Source organism: Hyalella azteca, unplaced genomic scaffold (assembly GCF_000764305.2).
Source record: "Hyalella azteca isolate HAZT.00-mixed unplaced genomic scaffold, Hazt_2.0.2 contig15393, whole genome shotgun sequence".
Classification (NCBI taxonomy): Eukaryota; Metazoa; Arthropoda; class Malacostraca; order Amphipoda; family Hyalellidae; genus Hyalella; species Hyalella azteca.
Window position 1 is genome coordinate 10,024 of NW_025945249.1, and position 15,689 is coordinate 25,712.

The 15,689-nt window shown below is 40.6% G+C and overlaps 1 protein-coding gene across 1 annotated transcript; it reads right to left on the reverse strand.

Moving 5' to 3' along the window:
• Nucleotides 1-7,381: 7,381 nt before the first annotated feature.
• Nucleotides 7,382-12,788, reverse strand: LOC108664717. The gene is made up of 6 exons (XM_018151385.2): nt 12,709-12,788; nt 11,978-12,116; nt 11,570-11,681; nt 10,746-10,930; nt 9,476-9,569; nt 7,382-8,605 (listed from the first exon to the last, which is right to left on the reverse strand). The coding sequence occupies exons 1-6, from the start codon at nt 12,776-12,778 to the stop codon at nt 8,477-8,479; spliced, it is 729 nt and encodes a 242-aa protein (XP_018006874.1). The 5' UTR covers nt 12,779-12,788; the 3' UTR covers nt 7,382-8,476.
• Between the last annotated feature and the right edge of the window lie 2,901 nt (nt 12,789-15,689).

The window sequence follows — 15,689 nt, forward strand, 5'->3', positions numbered from 1 at the left end:
AAAAAGCCTGGAGAAATTTCAAAAAATCCATTAAATAAAAGAAAAATAGAGAATATCTATCAAACAAGAGACATTCAAACAATTTTATGACAAATCTGAGGTACTATAAAACTGAAACAGTTTGTCCACTTTTGATCCTCCTTATCATTTATAGTCAGTCACCTGGCAGAACACTGTATCTAAGGAAAGCATTCCACCTTAGGTGGAAAGCTTTTTTATAAGTGAACCTCCATTTCTAGAATTCCACCCTGTTAGGGAGATTTTTAGAGAATAATGGTGAAAAAACTATCATTAGGTAGTTATTGAAAATCATGAGAGCAAATGTAGTGTGGTATTTTATTTTAATTGAGTGAAATTAGGCAAGGGGCTATAAGCAGAGGGGAAATTTATGCAGTTCTTGCTCATTCTATGTAAGTTTGAGTCTGCCAAGTTTGTTATTTTTTTGTAGGTATAGAGTACAATGGTAATGTTTTTACATAGAAATGCAAAAATAGTGTTAAATTACTGGTTTCAACTGATATAAGATTATAAGTGCTTGAATTGGGCCCTGTTCTCAATTAAATCATCTTTGATTGGAAAAGAGACTCAGCAATTAATTTGAAAATTAAGAAATAAAATTATAGCCCTTTAATTTCACTCTAGTATTTGAAAAGTCTAAAATTTATACTAGATCAATTTATAAAATTAATTAATTGATACAATTCATCAAAATTGTTCATTTCTGTTTGAAAGTAAAAAGCTGGTTATATCAGTGAGCAAAAAATCATTGTACAAATGCACTTGCCAGTTGATCCACTGTAGTGCTTTTCAGCTGCTGCCTTCTTCTTCACTTGTGTCCTCAGATCAGTAAATTTTTTCCGCACTTCTGCTGCATCTCTTTTCACTGTTGAGACACAATTTACACAATCAGTCACAGCTTGGGCTTGCCACTGCAACAGCTTAACTTTAACAGTGATTTCACTGCTTAATTTTCCTAGGAGAATATCTTGCCTTCCAGTAACATCAGTGATAATAGCCATTACTTCTTCATCACTGAAATTTGGTCGTCTTTTCTTCTGCTGCTCCATTGCTTGAACTTCCTATCCCTTGAACTTGACACAGCTCACAGAGTTCATTTCAAATTTTGTTAAAATTTTTTTCAGAACTGATACCAACTTTAGTTTTTGCTTCCAAGTTTAAATTATTAACTTTCCAGCTCCATCTATGCTATCTGCTATCACAGTTTACAGAATTAAGCCTGCAGGATAACAACAACAGCTCATGATATGATGATTATTCGATTAGTGAACAATAAATGTGGAACAGTTAATGGAAATCATGGAATAGGAGTCATTACAAATAAATAATGAACTGTTAAGTGTGAATTGAATTTAAAAATAGGGTCGTGTTATTGTTAAATGTTAATAGTTTTGATAATAATTCAATTATTTAGAAAAATATACATATGTTAACACTTACTCATAGCAAAAAAATTTCATCCACTTGAGCTTAATGTACTGTCAGAAGTCAGACTAAATAAAGAATTTCAGTTAATAAAACACATTTTCACAAGTTGGAGCTGCTTTGAGATTTGACTCATACCTACCTACCTAGGCTACCTAGCTATCCTAATTGCAATTGGCTTATTAATTGCCAAATTTCATTAATTGATGAAATCAATCCACTTTTAGTCACAAGCAAATTATATGTGGTTAAAACACAAAACATAGACGCTAAGTTTGATACTGAAACAGGCTCGACAGTCCATGGTTGAACTAGTATTTATATATAGCTATTTCAACCATGAGTCCATGAGGCAGCCTGTCCCTCTCGAGTCTCGATCACAATCTCATGGCTCATGGGTTCTTGCTGCAAATTACACTTCGGAAGCTCATACTTTTAAAATCAAAATAATTTATTAATTTTGAAATTAAAACAAGACATCTACAGGCGTCAAATTTCTAAACCGCTGCCTCAGTGCCTAGATAATATGTAGCTAAAAATTGTGAAATCACGATTCATGAGACATTGATGCTCCGCATAATCCGACTTAAAAAAGTAAACAAAACCCAGCACGCTGATTGGCTGAGAGCTGGAGTGTTTTGAAAGTACGCCTTTAGCTAAGTCGGTCGTACGGAAGTTTTGAAGGTGCCAAAATCCGCTGATCGTACGCTCGGCGTATCTTCTTGAGCTTAAGTTCAAGAAGTTACGTCCACTTGGCAATATTTGAAAGTACCTGCCCTGGCCACCAATGTAATGAAGTCTTGCACAGGGTGCATCAGAGAAACATACTTATTTGAAAGGTCAATGAAAACAAAAGTACTTCTAGGATTGTTTTAAATTTTTTTTATTTGAGAATACAATTTCCCAATTTTTTTTTCATATAGTCTTGAAAATTACATCGGATAAATGGCAACCCCCATTGCGCATACACTGATGAAGTCGATTTTTTGATATTCGTATCCACTCTTTGCAGCATATCAATCGGTATGTTAGCAATGGCGTCGCGAATGTTGTTATTGAGATGTGCTATGGTCCGTGGTCGATCGACATAAACCAGAGATTTCAAATATCCACATAAAAAGAAATCGCAAGGAGTCGATTCTGCAGAGCGTGGCGGCCATTGGAGATCGCCTCTGAGAGAGATGAGGCGGTCGGGGAAATGTTGTTGCAACAAATTCATTGAGTCTCGTGCAGTGTGTGCTGTGGCTCCATCTTGCTGAATCCACACGTTCCTAACGTTCATTTCTTCGAGACTTGGAAGAAAATTCCTCGATCATGTTGCTGTAACGAGCTCCATTGACGGTAACTGCGCGTTCGTTTTCTTCAAAAAAAAAGGACCAATTATTCCCATTACCGACATCGCACACCAGACAGTAACTCGCTCACAGTTAAGTGGCTTCTGGTGAAGCTCACATGGATTTACACCACACCAATAAAGCATGTTTTGCTTGTTGACGCAGCCGGAAATGTGGAAGTGAGCCTCGTCACTGAAAAAAACGACCGCGTCTTCAGGCAGGTTGTCAACGAGCATTTCACATGCATTTTGAAGAACAACAGAATCGCGTTCAGTTAATTCTTGCACAACAGCAAATTTATTTAAGAAACAAACTTGGGAATTTTCCCCTTCAGATGCGCCCTCTCTCGCCCCTCTACCTGCAAAACTCGCCGCGCAGGAATTTTTTCAAATAAGTAAGTTTCTCTGGCGCACCCTGTACTTCATCGGGTTCGTTACTCGGGTGCATCAAACATCAGCCACCAAAACTAATTTATTGAGCAACAACAATAATTAAACAGTATTGTTAGAAAGATTGACACGACTCTAGACAAGCTAGGTGCCCAGTCCAACAATTCACAATAGGTGACAAAGGTCATAGCACGTCCCAGATCCTGGGAGCACGCGAAGATACTTCCAAGCAAATACTTGGTATACACGGTCCCGGAGGCAGCTTACTCTCGTGACCCGCAACCCTATATTGGAAATAAATACTTTCATACTGACTGATATTACTCACTTAAGCACTTGCATAGCAGATTCTATATATGATCACTTTTTAACCAATTTACATGAAACAGAAATAGCTAATTTATTGTTAGGATATATTTGGTCTAATATAGCAGCTCACCAATAAAGGCAGTGCAAGATGACTTAAAGCACAGCAGAAGAGTGGCGCAATAGGTCAACTAGGCCTAAAATGGGTTGTTCACGGTAGGACCTCCTCTTAACGACTGACCTAACGCACGGTATAGTCTCTCGTAAGAACGATTTCCTTTTGGTGTCTTCTAATATGTAACAAACAACCTTACAGCATAAATGTAGCGCGTCCTGGTAGCAGATTTTAGTTCTTCGGTTATAGCAGGGAAGGGAGCGCAGCCGTGCACCACCAATTTTGTACACCAATAAGCCCTGAATCGAACGCCTTGGATCTCTCCGGACCTATAGCAATCAGCCGTGCACCACTCGGCTTTGTCCTCTTCCGGCCTTGACCACCACCTGCCGTGCACCACCAGCCCTATCAAAGTTTTGATACCTGTTAGCCGCTGGCTTTGTGGCATTATACTCGGCTTAGGGGCGAATCACGCGACTATAGGCCACCTAACTGCATTCAGCGGCTAGTCACGGGCCGAATGCGGAGTAGATTGCTCGATAGGCCGAATATACGAAATCAGACCGAAAAAAGCAGCTAGCCAGGTTTCTGAGGGCAGACGCTGTTATTTGAGCGAACCATGACCATCTCCCGCCATCATATGGTGCGATGTATGTACGTACATGCGAACGTTTGTCAAGACATTTGATGGAACGAAAGTAGAATTGACTTTACCAATTTTTGAAGCTTTCGTGGCATGGAAATATGATTAAGGGGTGCAGGAGCAGAAAAATACTTGATAAGTACGTGGCAGTAAAATGTAATGCCTGTAGCTCCAAGAGAAAAATGTCAAATTCTTGTCATAACATACATAACCAATACGTAAGCTGTTAATTAGCAGAAAAAGCAATTATGATCGTTTTATTCAATTGCGATTACTGGACGTGAGTGTCAAACAAAACGTACATAACTCTGCTCAGGAACCTAACTACTTTTTGAACGAATTAAAAAAAGTTTAGTCATTAGTTCAAACAACCTCGATAACAAAACCTGGTCAATGCTTTACGGTTCTTGTTCCTCAGGGTTACTTTATCATGTTCACAGGGCAAAATTTGTGGCTAGCCTCTTTAAATGTTTGAATATTATTCCTGTTTAACGTGATGCAGCTTGAGGCTGAGTTTACACGACGTTACATGTTCGTTTGGCTCGCCGCTGTCGCCCAGCGGGCGGTAAGCCGGCGACCGGCTTAGTTCCCTAGTGATACTAGTTAAGATCACACGTCGAACGGCGAGCGTTGCTCATTTCAATCCTGATCCTGTAATCGTAGTGGGAAAAGTGAACTTGTAAAGTATTAGACTTGAAAATTATATAGTTTAAAAGCTGAACATTATTAGAAACTAGAAATGTATTCGTTGTCCTGTACAATGGTTCTGCAAGTGGAGTTCATTGAGAAACACGACACCGATACCAGCATTACGGGGATATAGTGGCGCCATGATGCTGGCATTCTACTTCGCTTAGATTCCGGAACTGGCAGTAATGGAAATTTTTAACTCGAGGTATATACTGACATGATCATGTTATTTTAGCTGCTCATGTCCATATACTTCAGGTTTTAATTTCTATCTCAGCGAGAAAGCTGGATCCATGTGGAAATGCCAGTTCACTCAAGTTCAACTGCATGGTTATAGGCTTATTAATCTTCACTCTTCACCAGTCAAGCTGTCAGTGTCACCATGTCGCTGCAAGAGAAACGCGTACAAACATCGATAGAAATATATTATAATAAACTCCGTAAGTAAGTTCATTGTAATTATATGCCTGTTTTTCGTTGTATCGTTGGGTTTGGTACCAGAGTGAAATCGAAGTAATGTGAATTGGGTGATTTTCGAAGAATTGCATATTATTGGAGCATGAATTTCCGAACTTTCCATTGAACATGGCAATGTTGGGAAGGTCATAGCCTAAGTTCCTACTGGAAATCAGACGATAGCATTTGATTTGTTCTTTTTCACAACCACTGTAGCCTGTAGGAAGAATTTTATACTCCTGCAAATCAGTTCGATAGACCATTTGGTACGGGTGAATGTGTTGGGATGTTTCGCACATGCTTAATGTGTGCTAACATTGAGCGGTGTTGAATAGTGGAGAATATTGATCGTTGAGTGCTAGCCTATTGCATATTGGAGAAAGCTGATCTTTGAGTGCTATTGCATGTTGAAGAATGTTTGGTTTTGGGAAATGTGTGAGAATGCTGACTGCTGGTGAATATTGAAAATTATTTTGCTCGGGCAATTTGCGAGGGTCTTGCAATTCTGGAAAATATTAGAGAATGTTGTAGGTAATGTGGAAAGTTGGGGTTGAAAGTTGTATTAACTGATATTATTCCCGTTTCAAACTCGTGTTTACTTGCCACTTGCGTCGCTGTTCCGCGATGATACATGCCTAGTCTGCTAATATATATATATATAGCGTACAGCGATTCAAATGCCCCCTCCCTTCCCCCCATAAAGGGGAAAGGGAGGGGGCTTTTTTAACGCATTTTTCAGATTCGGCCGTGTCTGTCCAGAACGTATCAGGTACCAAATACGGCCGCCAAACGAACGCCCCAAGCTCGACAGGTATTTCACAAGATTCCCTTTCGTCGCTTATTTTGCTCCGGCAACAGGAACCTAAAGCGGACATAGAGCCGCCGATTTATACCGTTGGGCGAGCTTGGGGAGCGCTTGAGCCAGCGGCTGACAGGGGGACGCCTGTCGGAGACCACCACTGCAGTGCTTCGAATGGACTATCATGATCCCTTTCCTGAAGAACGTAGCCTACAACACTTCTTGACTGTAACGTTATCAGCCGCTTGCCACCAGACAGATCACATCCATTGAATTAGACCAATCAGCCCATAGGAAAATAAGCCTGGCGTCGTATGGCCCAGCGTCGTCTGCCAACACGCGAAAAAATTTTACACCACCCGGACGGAGCGCGCCGGAGCCGTCCGTATCTGTCCCGTGTGTCGAATCAGCCCACGGTCAAACGGCCACGCGTCGTACGACGATAAATTTTGGAACAGAACTATGCTATCTGAAACCTAACCTCAGATGCTGTGAGCTAAAAGTTACGTACGTAATTTAGCGAAGCTGTAAAAGTCGCTCGTCGAAGGACGATAGATTTTGGAACAGAACTATGCTTTCTGAACCTAACCCCGGATGTTGTGAGCTAAAAGTGACGGTCTGGTGGTGCACGGCAGGATACATGCAGTTCCACTGGCGACCTGGGCTGGTTGGTCACAGTCCGTTGTCCGCAAGTTACAGTTCGAGCTAAAGTCAGGGTATGAAGTGATGATTCGATGCAACGTTCAGTGGTGGACAACCATTACTTTCTGGGCTATTTGCTTCAGAATGTGGTGGCGTAAAGCTCCTAATATTTAAAGCAAGATGATGTCACGGGCTGGTTACCGACGGATGGCTTAAATCCACGGCTGCTTGGTGGTCATCCGGAAATATGCTAGGCGTTCCTTTCAAGGCTGATTGGTGCACAAATTTGGTGGTGCACGGCTGCGTACCCCTGACAGGCATCAAAATTTTAATAGGGAGGCCGCGGATCGAATATGACTTCCAGGCATCGTTAAATTACGTAATTTTACGTTCACCGCATCTGAGGTTAGGTTTCAGATAGCATAGTTCAGTTCCAAAATTTATCGTCCTTCGACAAGTGGCCGTTCGACCGAGGGCTGGTTCGACCCACGGCCTAGATACGTACGGCTAGAAGTGTTGAAGGCTACGTTCCGGAAGGCAGGAATCCTGATGGTCCATTACATTCAGGGCAGTGGTGGTCTTCGGCAGGCGACCCGCAGTAAACAGTCGTTATAATGGTAGTCAAGCAGCTGAGTTGGTTGTCGAGTAACACTTGCAGAATTTGCTACCAATACTTTATTTAAGTTATAATGATCTAAAAATTCCATTGAAAAAATAAAGCCGACGCCTAAAATTTCATCATAGAAATAGGCAGACATACAGTGTTGAATATCCAAAGGATAAAATCATCGTATCTCAATCACGAGACAAGAGGTCCGTTGGTCTTTTTTGTGAGCAAGCGTTCGCCGCTGCACGCTGCAACCATTCAGGTATTTGATACTTTATAACAGACGCATATGAATTAATTAAAAGATTACGAAATTTTTTTCCTTGTTTTCCTATTCGAGACCATGTCCAAGAAGCGTTGCTGTGTCCCTGCATGCGGCAAAAAACTTATTTATAACCGACGATGCCAGGAAAGCCACGCACGAGACGACATGAGGACGACTAACTTCGCCTGCAGAGATGTGCAGAGCGCATGCCGTTGCCCATAATTGTAATCAATCCTCAAGTTCAAAGCTAGCAAAACAACTCCACTTAGTACAGTACAGAGAAGACTTGATACAATAGCAAAGGAATATTGAATAAACGTTTTATGTGGCACTATACGATTACATGTTGCACGTTCTAGCGTGCGGTGCCGCTATATATACTCAGGAGCGTTGCTGTGCATGGCTTTCTATCATCAATCATCAAGTTAACAATAAAAACAACTCCACATAGTATAAATTCAGTACAAATAAGACTATTAAGCGTCAGGGAATATTGAAAAAGCGTTTTATGTGCCACAATCGGAGTCAAGATTTCGGTTGTAACTGGATGGATCTAAACTACCACGCAATATTCAACTCTGCTAATTTAAATGGCTACTTTATTGATGATGGTACAAAGTTTATGTGCGAGGATGACGATTTGAAGAATAATTTAACTCTGACGTTGCAATTAAACATATATCTAATAAACAATTCTAGAGCCGCTATTAGTACCACTTGTCTATGGAGCCTCATTCAGTTAAACTTCCAGCGTACCATCCCCATGCTCCAGCCCTTGGCGTTCCAGTTAGTTATGGTCCAGGGGCTCAGCACTTCTTTGTCCCGAGATCGGCAGGGCGCCCCTGTAGACGTTGTCGGTGAGGCAGCCTTTGGCCACCGACCTGATCGAGTTGTCCGGGATGCCCAAGTTGGACACCTGTGGAGTAAGAAAACATTCAAGCCTTCAATTGAATTATAAACTTTTGCAAGTTAGCCGCAATTGTTCCAACGCTTGTGGTCACGGTGATCTAAATAATCGAACCAGCTCTTTTCCAGGCATGCATGACCCAACTCAATCTAAGATCAACCAAGAAGATCCTATATACAATGAAAAATTATATTCAGTAATACATCTAAAATGCAAACCCTGTTCGCACTGCCAGTTTTACGCCATCCATTAATCTTCAGAAATAATTATTTTCCCTCTGGTTTGGTTATGAAATAATTTTCGGGTTGGGCTTCTCACGGGAAAACAGGACGGCATTCATCACCTATATAAATACTCGTAGTTAGCTGGAAACTAACGTTTACTAGTATTTTGCATGTACTATTGAAAACGCTGCCAGGAATGACGTTTGAACATTAAACAACAGCCAAAATAGAGGGACATTAAACTGAAAACCAAACTTCTTCACCCTACAAATTAAAATCATAGCATAGAAAATAAAATCGTAGTTACTTTACTTTATTCAATAAGTGAAGCGCAATGAGTGAAATTATTATTTGTTCCATTAATTTGAATATTGAATAGGCTTGGGATAAAGACAATTAATATGTTGTTGATATGTGACGCGTCGCAATTTCTTAATTAAAGAAAGCGATTATGCTGATTTCAGGTTTTGGAGCGAGTTTAGTATTTCTTTTTCTTTAACTTTAGAACAATTTTCAGAAGAAATACTGAACATTTTCAGAAATTTTTTCAATTTAGAACCGGCCAAATTTGAGTTGTACTAAATAAAAAGCCGTTTTATCATATTTCATATAAATGTTCGATTTCAAAATAAAGTTTGAAAAGCGAGCGGCTCACCGGGTAAACGAACGAAGTGCGAATTTGAATGTCACCGCTCGAGTGTAAATGTGTCGGGTACAAGCACACGGCCTCTCCTGTGAACTGCAGGCCTCTGTGAAGAACAGATTTTCAGGATATCAGTAAAGGTAATTCTAGTTTTCGGAGTTCGGTGCGAAGGACTGCTGTGTGTTTTTGAGGTCAAAACGTCTCAAGCACGACATTTTTCCTTTTTTAGTAAGGAAAAATGAAATTCTCCATTGAATACATCAACAGGGAAACGAAGAAAATACAAATTTTACATATCACCATTTCACAAGAACCACAACGTCGTGGCTGCCAGCGGTTAATGACAATGTCACTCACAAATAATATGGTACCAAGCAATTTAAGAAGTTATCGCAGCGGCTCGTAAACTACCCTTGTCAAAAATGTCGCACACATACCAAACTACTTAAAGCACAACGCATGAGATATTGTTAAACCTCCAATACCGCCGAAAACTTGATAAATTGGCCAAGAAATAATTGATCTGAGAGCCGCTGCTTCGCCCATTCAAGCTTCGAAGGTTTAAAAACTTATTCGTGTTAGGGAAAATGTTCAAGTCCACCATCATTTCTCGTGAAAACTTGGTAGCTTTCTTTCCAATTATATTTAATTGGTATATTAGTTGTCAGAATAGGTCAATCAATTGATTTTGAAAATTCATGGGAACTAACGATAATAAGGATATTTGCCTTTAGCTAGTTGGCAACCATTTCTGTGGCGGGACCGAGGCTGTTTGATACAATTGCCAATGGAGCTTGAGAGAAGGGGAGTTCACCCCTATGACCCTGGAGGGAGGGGGAAGAGTCCACTTTAGGCACATTCGATAGACTGAACGGGTTCTTGACCGAAATCGCCAATATTCCGTCTTTGTACCACTACCAGCGGCTAAAAGCAAACAACAGCATTGTGCATCAGCTGGCATCAGCCAGGTCTAACTGAGGGTACCAGCTGACCCGTCAAAGGGTATGGGCTGGCCCAACTGAGAGCATAAATTCCCCGACTTGGGGCATCAACTGGCCAAGATGAGGGCCTCAGGGATTTTACTGCCAAGGATCCACTACCCCAAGTGATTTTAATGGTTAGGGCGGCCTGCCTGCCGACTGCTGAGGGCGGCCGCGGCAAAATACTAAGGCGCGCCAGCCCGCAGCGAGGCCTGGGAATGCTAAGTCCCACGCTTCCCAATGTCACAATTCTATCATTTTGTGTTAATGAACGTGGTGACGTTGGATACTTCATCACGCACGTGTAGAAAGTCCACGGAGACTGTCCTTGTATGATAACAGAAGTCGTCCTCATGTCCATGTGGCCAACGGTCTCTGCGTCCGTGTTGCTCCGGAACTCATCCCCCGAGTAGGCCCAGCCGTCGTACAGGTTGTAGTACACGTCGTCGATGCCGTACGGACTGCCGGCGTACCGCAGTGAAGATGCCTGCGGAAGTGAGGTCTCGAGTTATCATAAGGCTCCTAAATACAGGTTTTGCAAATATTTCTTCGCGAAATTTTTTAATTTGAAATAATTTGTGAGTCTCTGTTAGAATCGCATCTCTTCAATGGCTTCGTCAACCTGTCGAAGTGGAGACACATCTTTATCTAAAGCATTATATAAAATTCTTATTTCATCATGGAAGATAAAATCAGGGATAAATCTTACCCTCTAAATCATTCCAGATAAATCATAAAATCAAATCCTCAGTTAAATTTATTTTCCACTTCATGCTGTATTCAATATTATCAATATTTAATATCAATTTATCAATATTAAAAAGTAACGGATTTTATATATAGATACATTTTGATCAGAATCGAAAATACGTAATATTAATTCGAGAATTTCGAGTTTCAGTCGAATTTCACGATTAATCTTCATAATACTGTGCAGTGTTATAATATGTCAAAATATAAGATTAAGTATCAGTAAGCTCTTTATGATTCAACCACTCTCATAAACATTAAAACCACCACGCACGAGAACTTTTTAAAATGACCTTATTTAAAACATCGAACTGAGCCATCACCTCATTGATTAACATGAGTTAGTAATTATTTAAGTAAATTAAGTCACACTCACATTTCCAGCGATGGGAGAATCGAGGTTGTAGCAAATGTTGATTCCGGTACGATGGTAATACGTGCTTCCTAAGACTTCGAAGTTGTAGAAGTTGTCTGCGTACAGCATCCAGCTGCGGGACAACCATTTGCTTATAGCTAACTTCGATGTTACGGAAGCGCAATTGCAATTTTCACGTTTGATGCAAAAACATACAATGAGCATCTTTGTGAATTTCTAAAGTAGTTCTGTTTTCGATTAATACAAGTTTTCGATTAATTTTTAAAACTCAAATGTTTTTCATTGAGCAGGTGTGTTTAAGCCCTGCGACTGCTGGGCTTCTCTAGCTTGTTCTTCTACTTATTCTCGGGCGCATATGTTCTAGTCTGATGATAATGATACGGCCATTATAATGAATCTATCACTTACTCGCCAGTAAAACGAATGCTGATGATGGAGTTGTCCATGGCGTACACGCTCAGTTCTGGGGTGTAGTCGAAGAACTCGTAGAAAGCGCCCGTACAATTAGGTGCGGTGTACGCTTTAAGGTACCGTAAGTCCGGGATATCTGGGTAGTGCCTTAATATTACTATACATTATGAGTATTTTATGCATAACCGATATCTGTCGGGTTTAATATAATGACTTAATCGTCTTGTTTTTCTAAGGTAGGTGCCTCGCGCAGACTATGTACGCCTTATTTACTCAGTAGGAAGATAATGCAGATAAAGCCTGTTTACATCATTGTACAACAGGTTTTACAGCTTCAGGAGCGGATAACATTTGGTACCTTTGATAAAATTTTCATCTAGCTTAATTAAACTGTCATCTTATGTGAATTAACGTAAAGATTAATATTTTTAATCCATCTAGAATGTGAAGTGGCGAAATATTTCTTCTGAAAAAGCCTGCAGCGATAGGGATGTAAGTATCAAGAATTGCTGCAACTTAAGTTGCACTCCAGGGCTATAGCCAGGGGCTCTCAATAATTAGAGGTTCTTCAACTAATTAATGTGCTCTCAATAAAGATCTTCCGCCAACCACTTTATCAGATTATTAATGAACCTTTTAATAGATTAAACATGACACCTGAACTCAGCGCGATCAATGAACTTACAATTTTATTAAGTATGTTTGGGTTGCGGTCTATCTTTTCTTACCTGCAGCCTCGCCGAAGAAGCAAGACAGCGCACCCACAAGGGTGGTCAGGACGTAGAACGAAGCTCCCATCTTCTTGGCCTTCGACATGAAACAAACCAAGGCAGTCAGAGCGCGACTCCTGTGCCTTGTTATCGGCATCATCAGCACAGATAAGGGTTGTGTTCACGACAATTACGCTGGTAATTTTCTTGATTTGACTAAAAATTTTATTTTCTTCATTCAGTTCACTGCGAACAAGCCTCATTTCGAACCTTGTTAATTCATATTCATCTTTGTGGGCCATAAATAATTTAAAGATTTTTTTTAGCTTTACTTATACTGCGGGAAACATGTCGCCATCTAATTGTTTGATTTATCAGTGATAGTTTGGGCAGATGCTTGGAGTTGGTGGGTAATACGTGGAGGAGGTTGGCTAGGTCTCCGGTGTCAAGACAAAGTCCCTCCTTACCTTAATTTTGGAAATTGAGCTCAAATAAATTAAAAGTTCGTGAATGTTGTTCATCATGTTGATGGTCACCGAGGACCAACCACTTGACTCACTATAAAGATAAAACTCAAGATCATCTTCGGTATCACTCAGGTAGAGAGCGGTGTCTGATAAAAGACGAAATCAAGTGTTTGAGATTTATATATTACCATGAATGTTGCCTTTTACGAAAACAGATATTCTCATCTTAAATGAACAAATGCAACAGGCTTTTATCACAAAGTTGTTAAATTCTTCTTAACTTGAAAGCAATAACGGAAAGACATTCTCCCCATGTACGTTAGTATCTGGTATTAATTCAAATGCTGTTTGGATCACGTCAATATTATAACAGGTATGAGAGAAGGTAGATATGAAACAGTGAAATACCACCTTATAATTGTAATTTTTTATCATATCCTGCTGAATAGATGATTCATATACAGTGGTAGGAAATAAATATTCGTACACTTGAAAAATCGTATTTTAATGTAAGTACACAAACTTAACAGGAAAAGGGATTTAAATTATGTATAGAGACGCATAGTATTCAAAAATACTATCAAAAGAAATTAAATCTCAATGCAACATGTTCACTTTTCGGGTGAAAAAAGTATTCGTACAAAACAATAAATCCGCATTATTTTAATTTAATATATTGATGCTATTTTTTAATACAATGCGCCTCTATACATAATATAAATCACTTCTCCTGTTCAGTTTGTGTACTTACATACATTAAAATACGATTTTTCAAGTGTACGAATATTTATTTCCCCCCACTGTATATGACAGCAATACGTAACTCACAAAGCGGTAATTCCTGGAAGCACTGCCTTAATGTAAATACCAGAGTTTTACTGTACTTTACCTCCATCCTCGTAGTTCTTGGCTGTAGCATCAATGAAGGTGAGGAGAGGAGTAAGACAGCTGGAGTACTTAGAGGAACAGGGAAGGTCGCAGCACCAGAGCGGGGTGGTCGGGGATTGGAACGATGCGTTGGCCGCGAGGTGGTGTCTATTTCGCGGCTACTTGGCTGCCGTTGTTTGACGTAAGCTTCTCATCGTTGCGATCTAACTTGAACTTACTGATGCACTACGCCATTACTGCGTATTAATCGCATTACTAAACTGGTTGCAAATCGTCTCTAGTTATTTGTCTGGTGTCGATCGATGGAATGTGCTGATGGTAATGTAGCGAATCTCGCTATATATAACTTGTTTTATGTCTATTTATTACATTTATATGAATAGTCCAGAGAGAATTCGCTTTCGTTGGCAGGCAACATTTCACTTCCGTTAAGCCTCACGCTCTCTAGCTTCCTCCCACGCTTAGAGCCCATTCTTTTTCCTGCCGCTGTTCCGCTAACATACCCTGGTAAGCTCCCTAACTAATAAAATCTAAACCGTGCCCATAAGATAGCACCTGTCTTCAGTTGTGCTGAGTGCAGTGTAGCGTAATAGATCTTGTCTTCAGTTGTGCTAAGTGCAGTGTAGCGTAATAGATAAATCTAGAGACATTGCAAGGTTTTGTGTTAATCGATTTTGCCATGCCTTAAGCTGACGTGATAACTTGCTCACTCATCAAATGGTGTCGTGAATTAACGTATAGTTCTGTTTCGCAGTGACCTCACATCGGCGATATAAGAATCATTCCTGCCTCGCAACGTGTAAACTCAACATCTCGTGCCTGTGTAACAACGCTCATCTCGTGCCTGTGTAACGACGCTCATCTCGTGCCTGAGTAACGACGCTCATCTCGTGCCTGTGTAACGACGCTCATCTCGTGCCTGAGTAACGACGCTCATCTCGTGCCTGAATAACGACGCTCATCTCGTGCCTGTGTAACGACGCTCATCGTGCCCTGGACTCGACATTACGTGTCTCAGTAACATCACCACGACAACGTCACGTCACGTCTCACCACGCGTAGAAGAATCAGCACCTCGACGGCTCGGTCTTCACTACCGTCACCGAGACGTCTTCACTACTGGCTGGTCGCCCAATTCCTCCCGCGATCATCATCATCGAGCACGTGATGATGGTCACGTGAGCCTAATCGAATAAAGTGTTAATTATTGATGTTGTTGTAATTTACCGACCAATTACATCAAGCCGTTCCTCAGCAATTCCAGTCTGTCCTATTGAAATAACTCTAATTACCTTGGCCTTAATATCCACTGATAGGAGTTAATTGTTTTTGGACGTGGTATGGGGCTTAATTAACACACCACAGTAAAATTTGAATCAGTGTACTCTGATGATCGGAATCGTTCGTGCGGAGTGGACATGGGGCCCTAAGCAACACGAGAACCCTTATAGACCCTCCCTACACACTATCACAAACTGTTGTCTCCCGCTTCTTGTTGGTTTGCGGTGATAATCGATCATTTGTCAAGTTGACAATGATTATTTTACAAAATTAATTGCCTGTATATCCTTTGAAGACATAGGACGCTTTTAAAAAATATGTGCAAGCATCTGCTGCACTTTCGATTTTACTCATTCCAAATAA

Bases quoted from the DNA above. Each gene is read 5' to 3' on its own strand.
- LOC108664717 (XM_018151385.2), bottom strand. From the start codon at position 12,778: ATGGGAGCTTCGTTCTACGTCCTGACCACCCTTGTGGGTGCGCTGTCT. The intron at 9,570-10,745 runs GTGCGTGATGAA...TGTTCTTCACAG, and splicing joins TCTCCGTGGACTTTCTACAC to AGGCCTGCAGTTCACAGGAG. The intron at 8,606-9,475 runs GTGAGCCGCTCG...CTTACTCCACAG, and splicing joins GCACTTCGTTCGTTTACCCG to GTGTCCAACTTGGGCATCCC.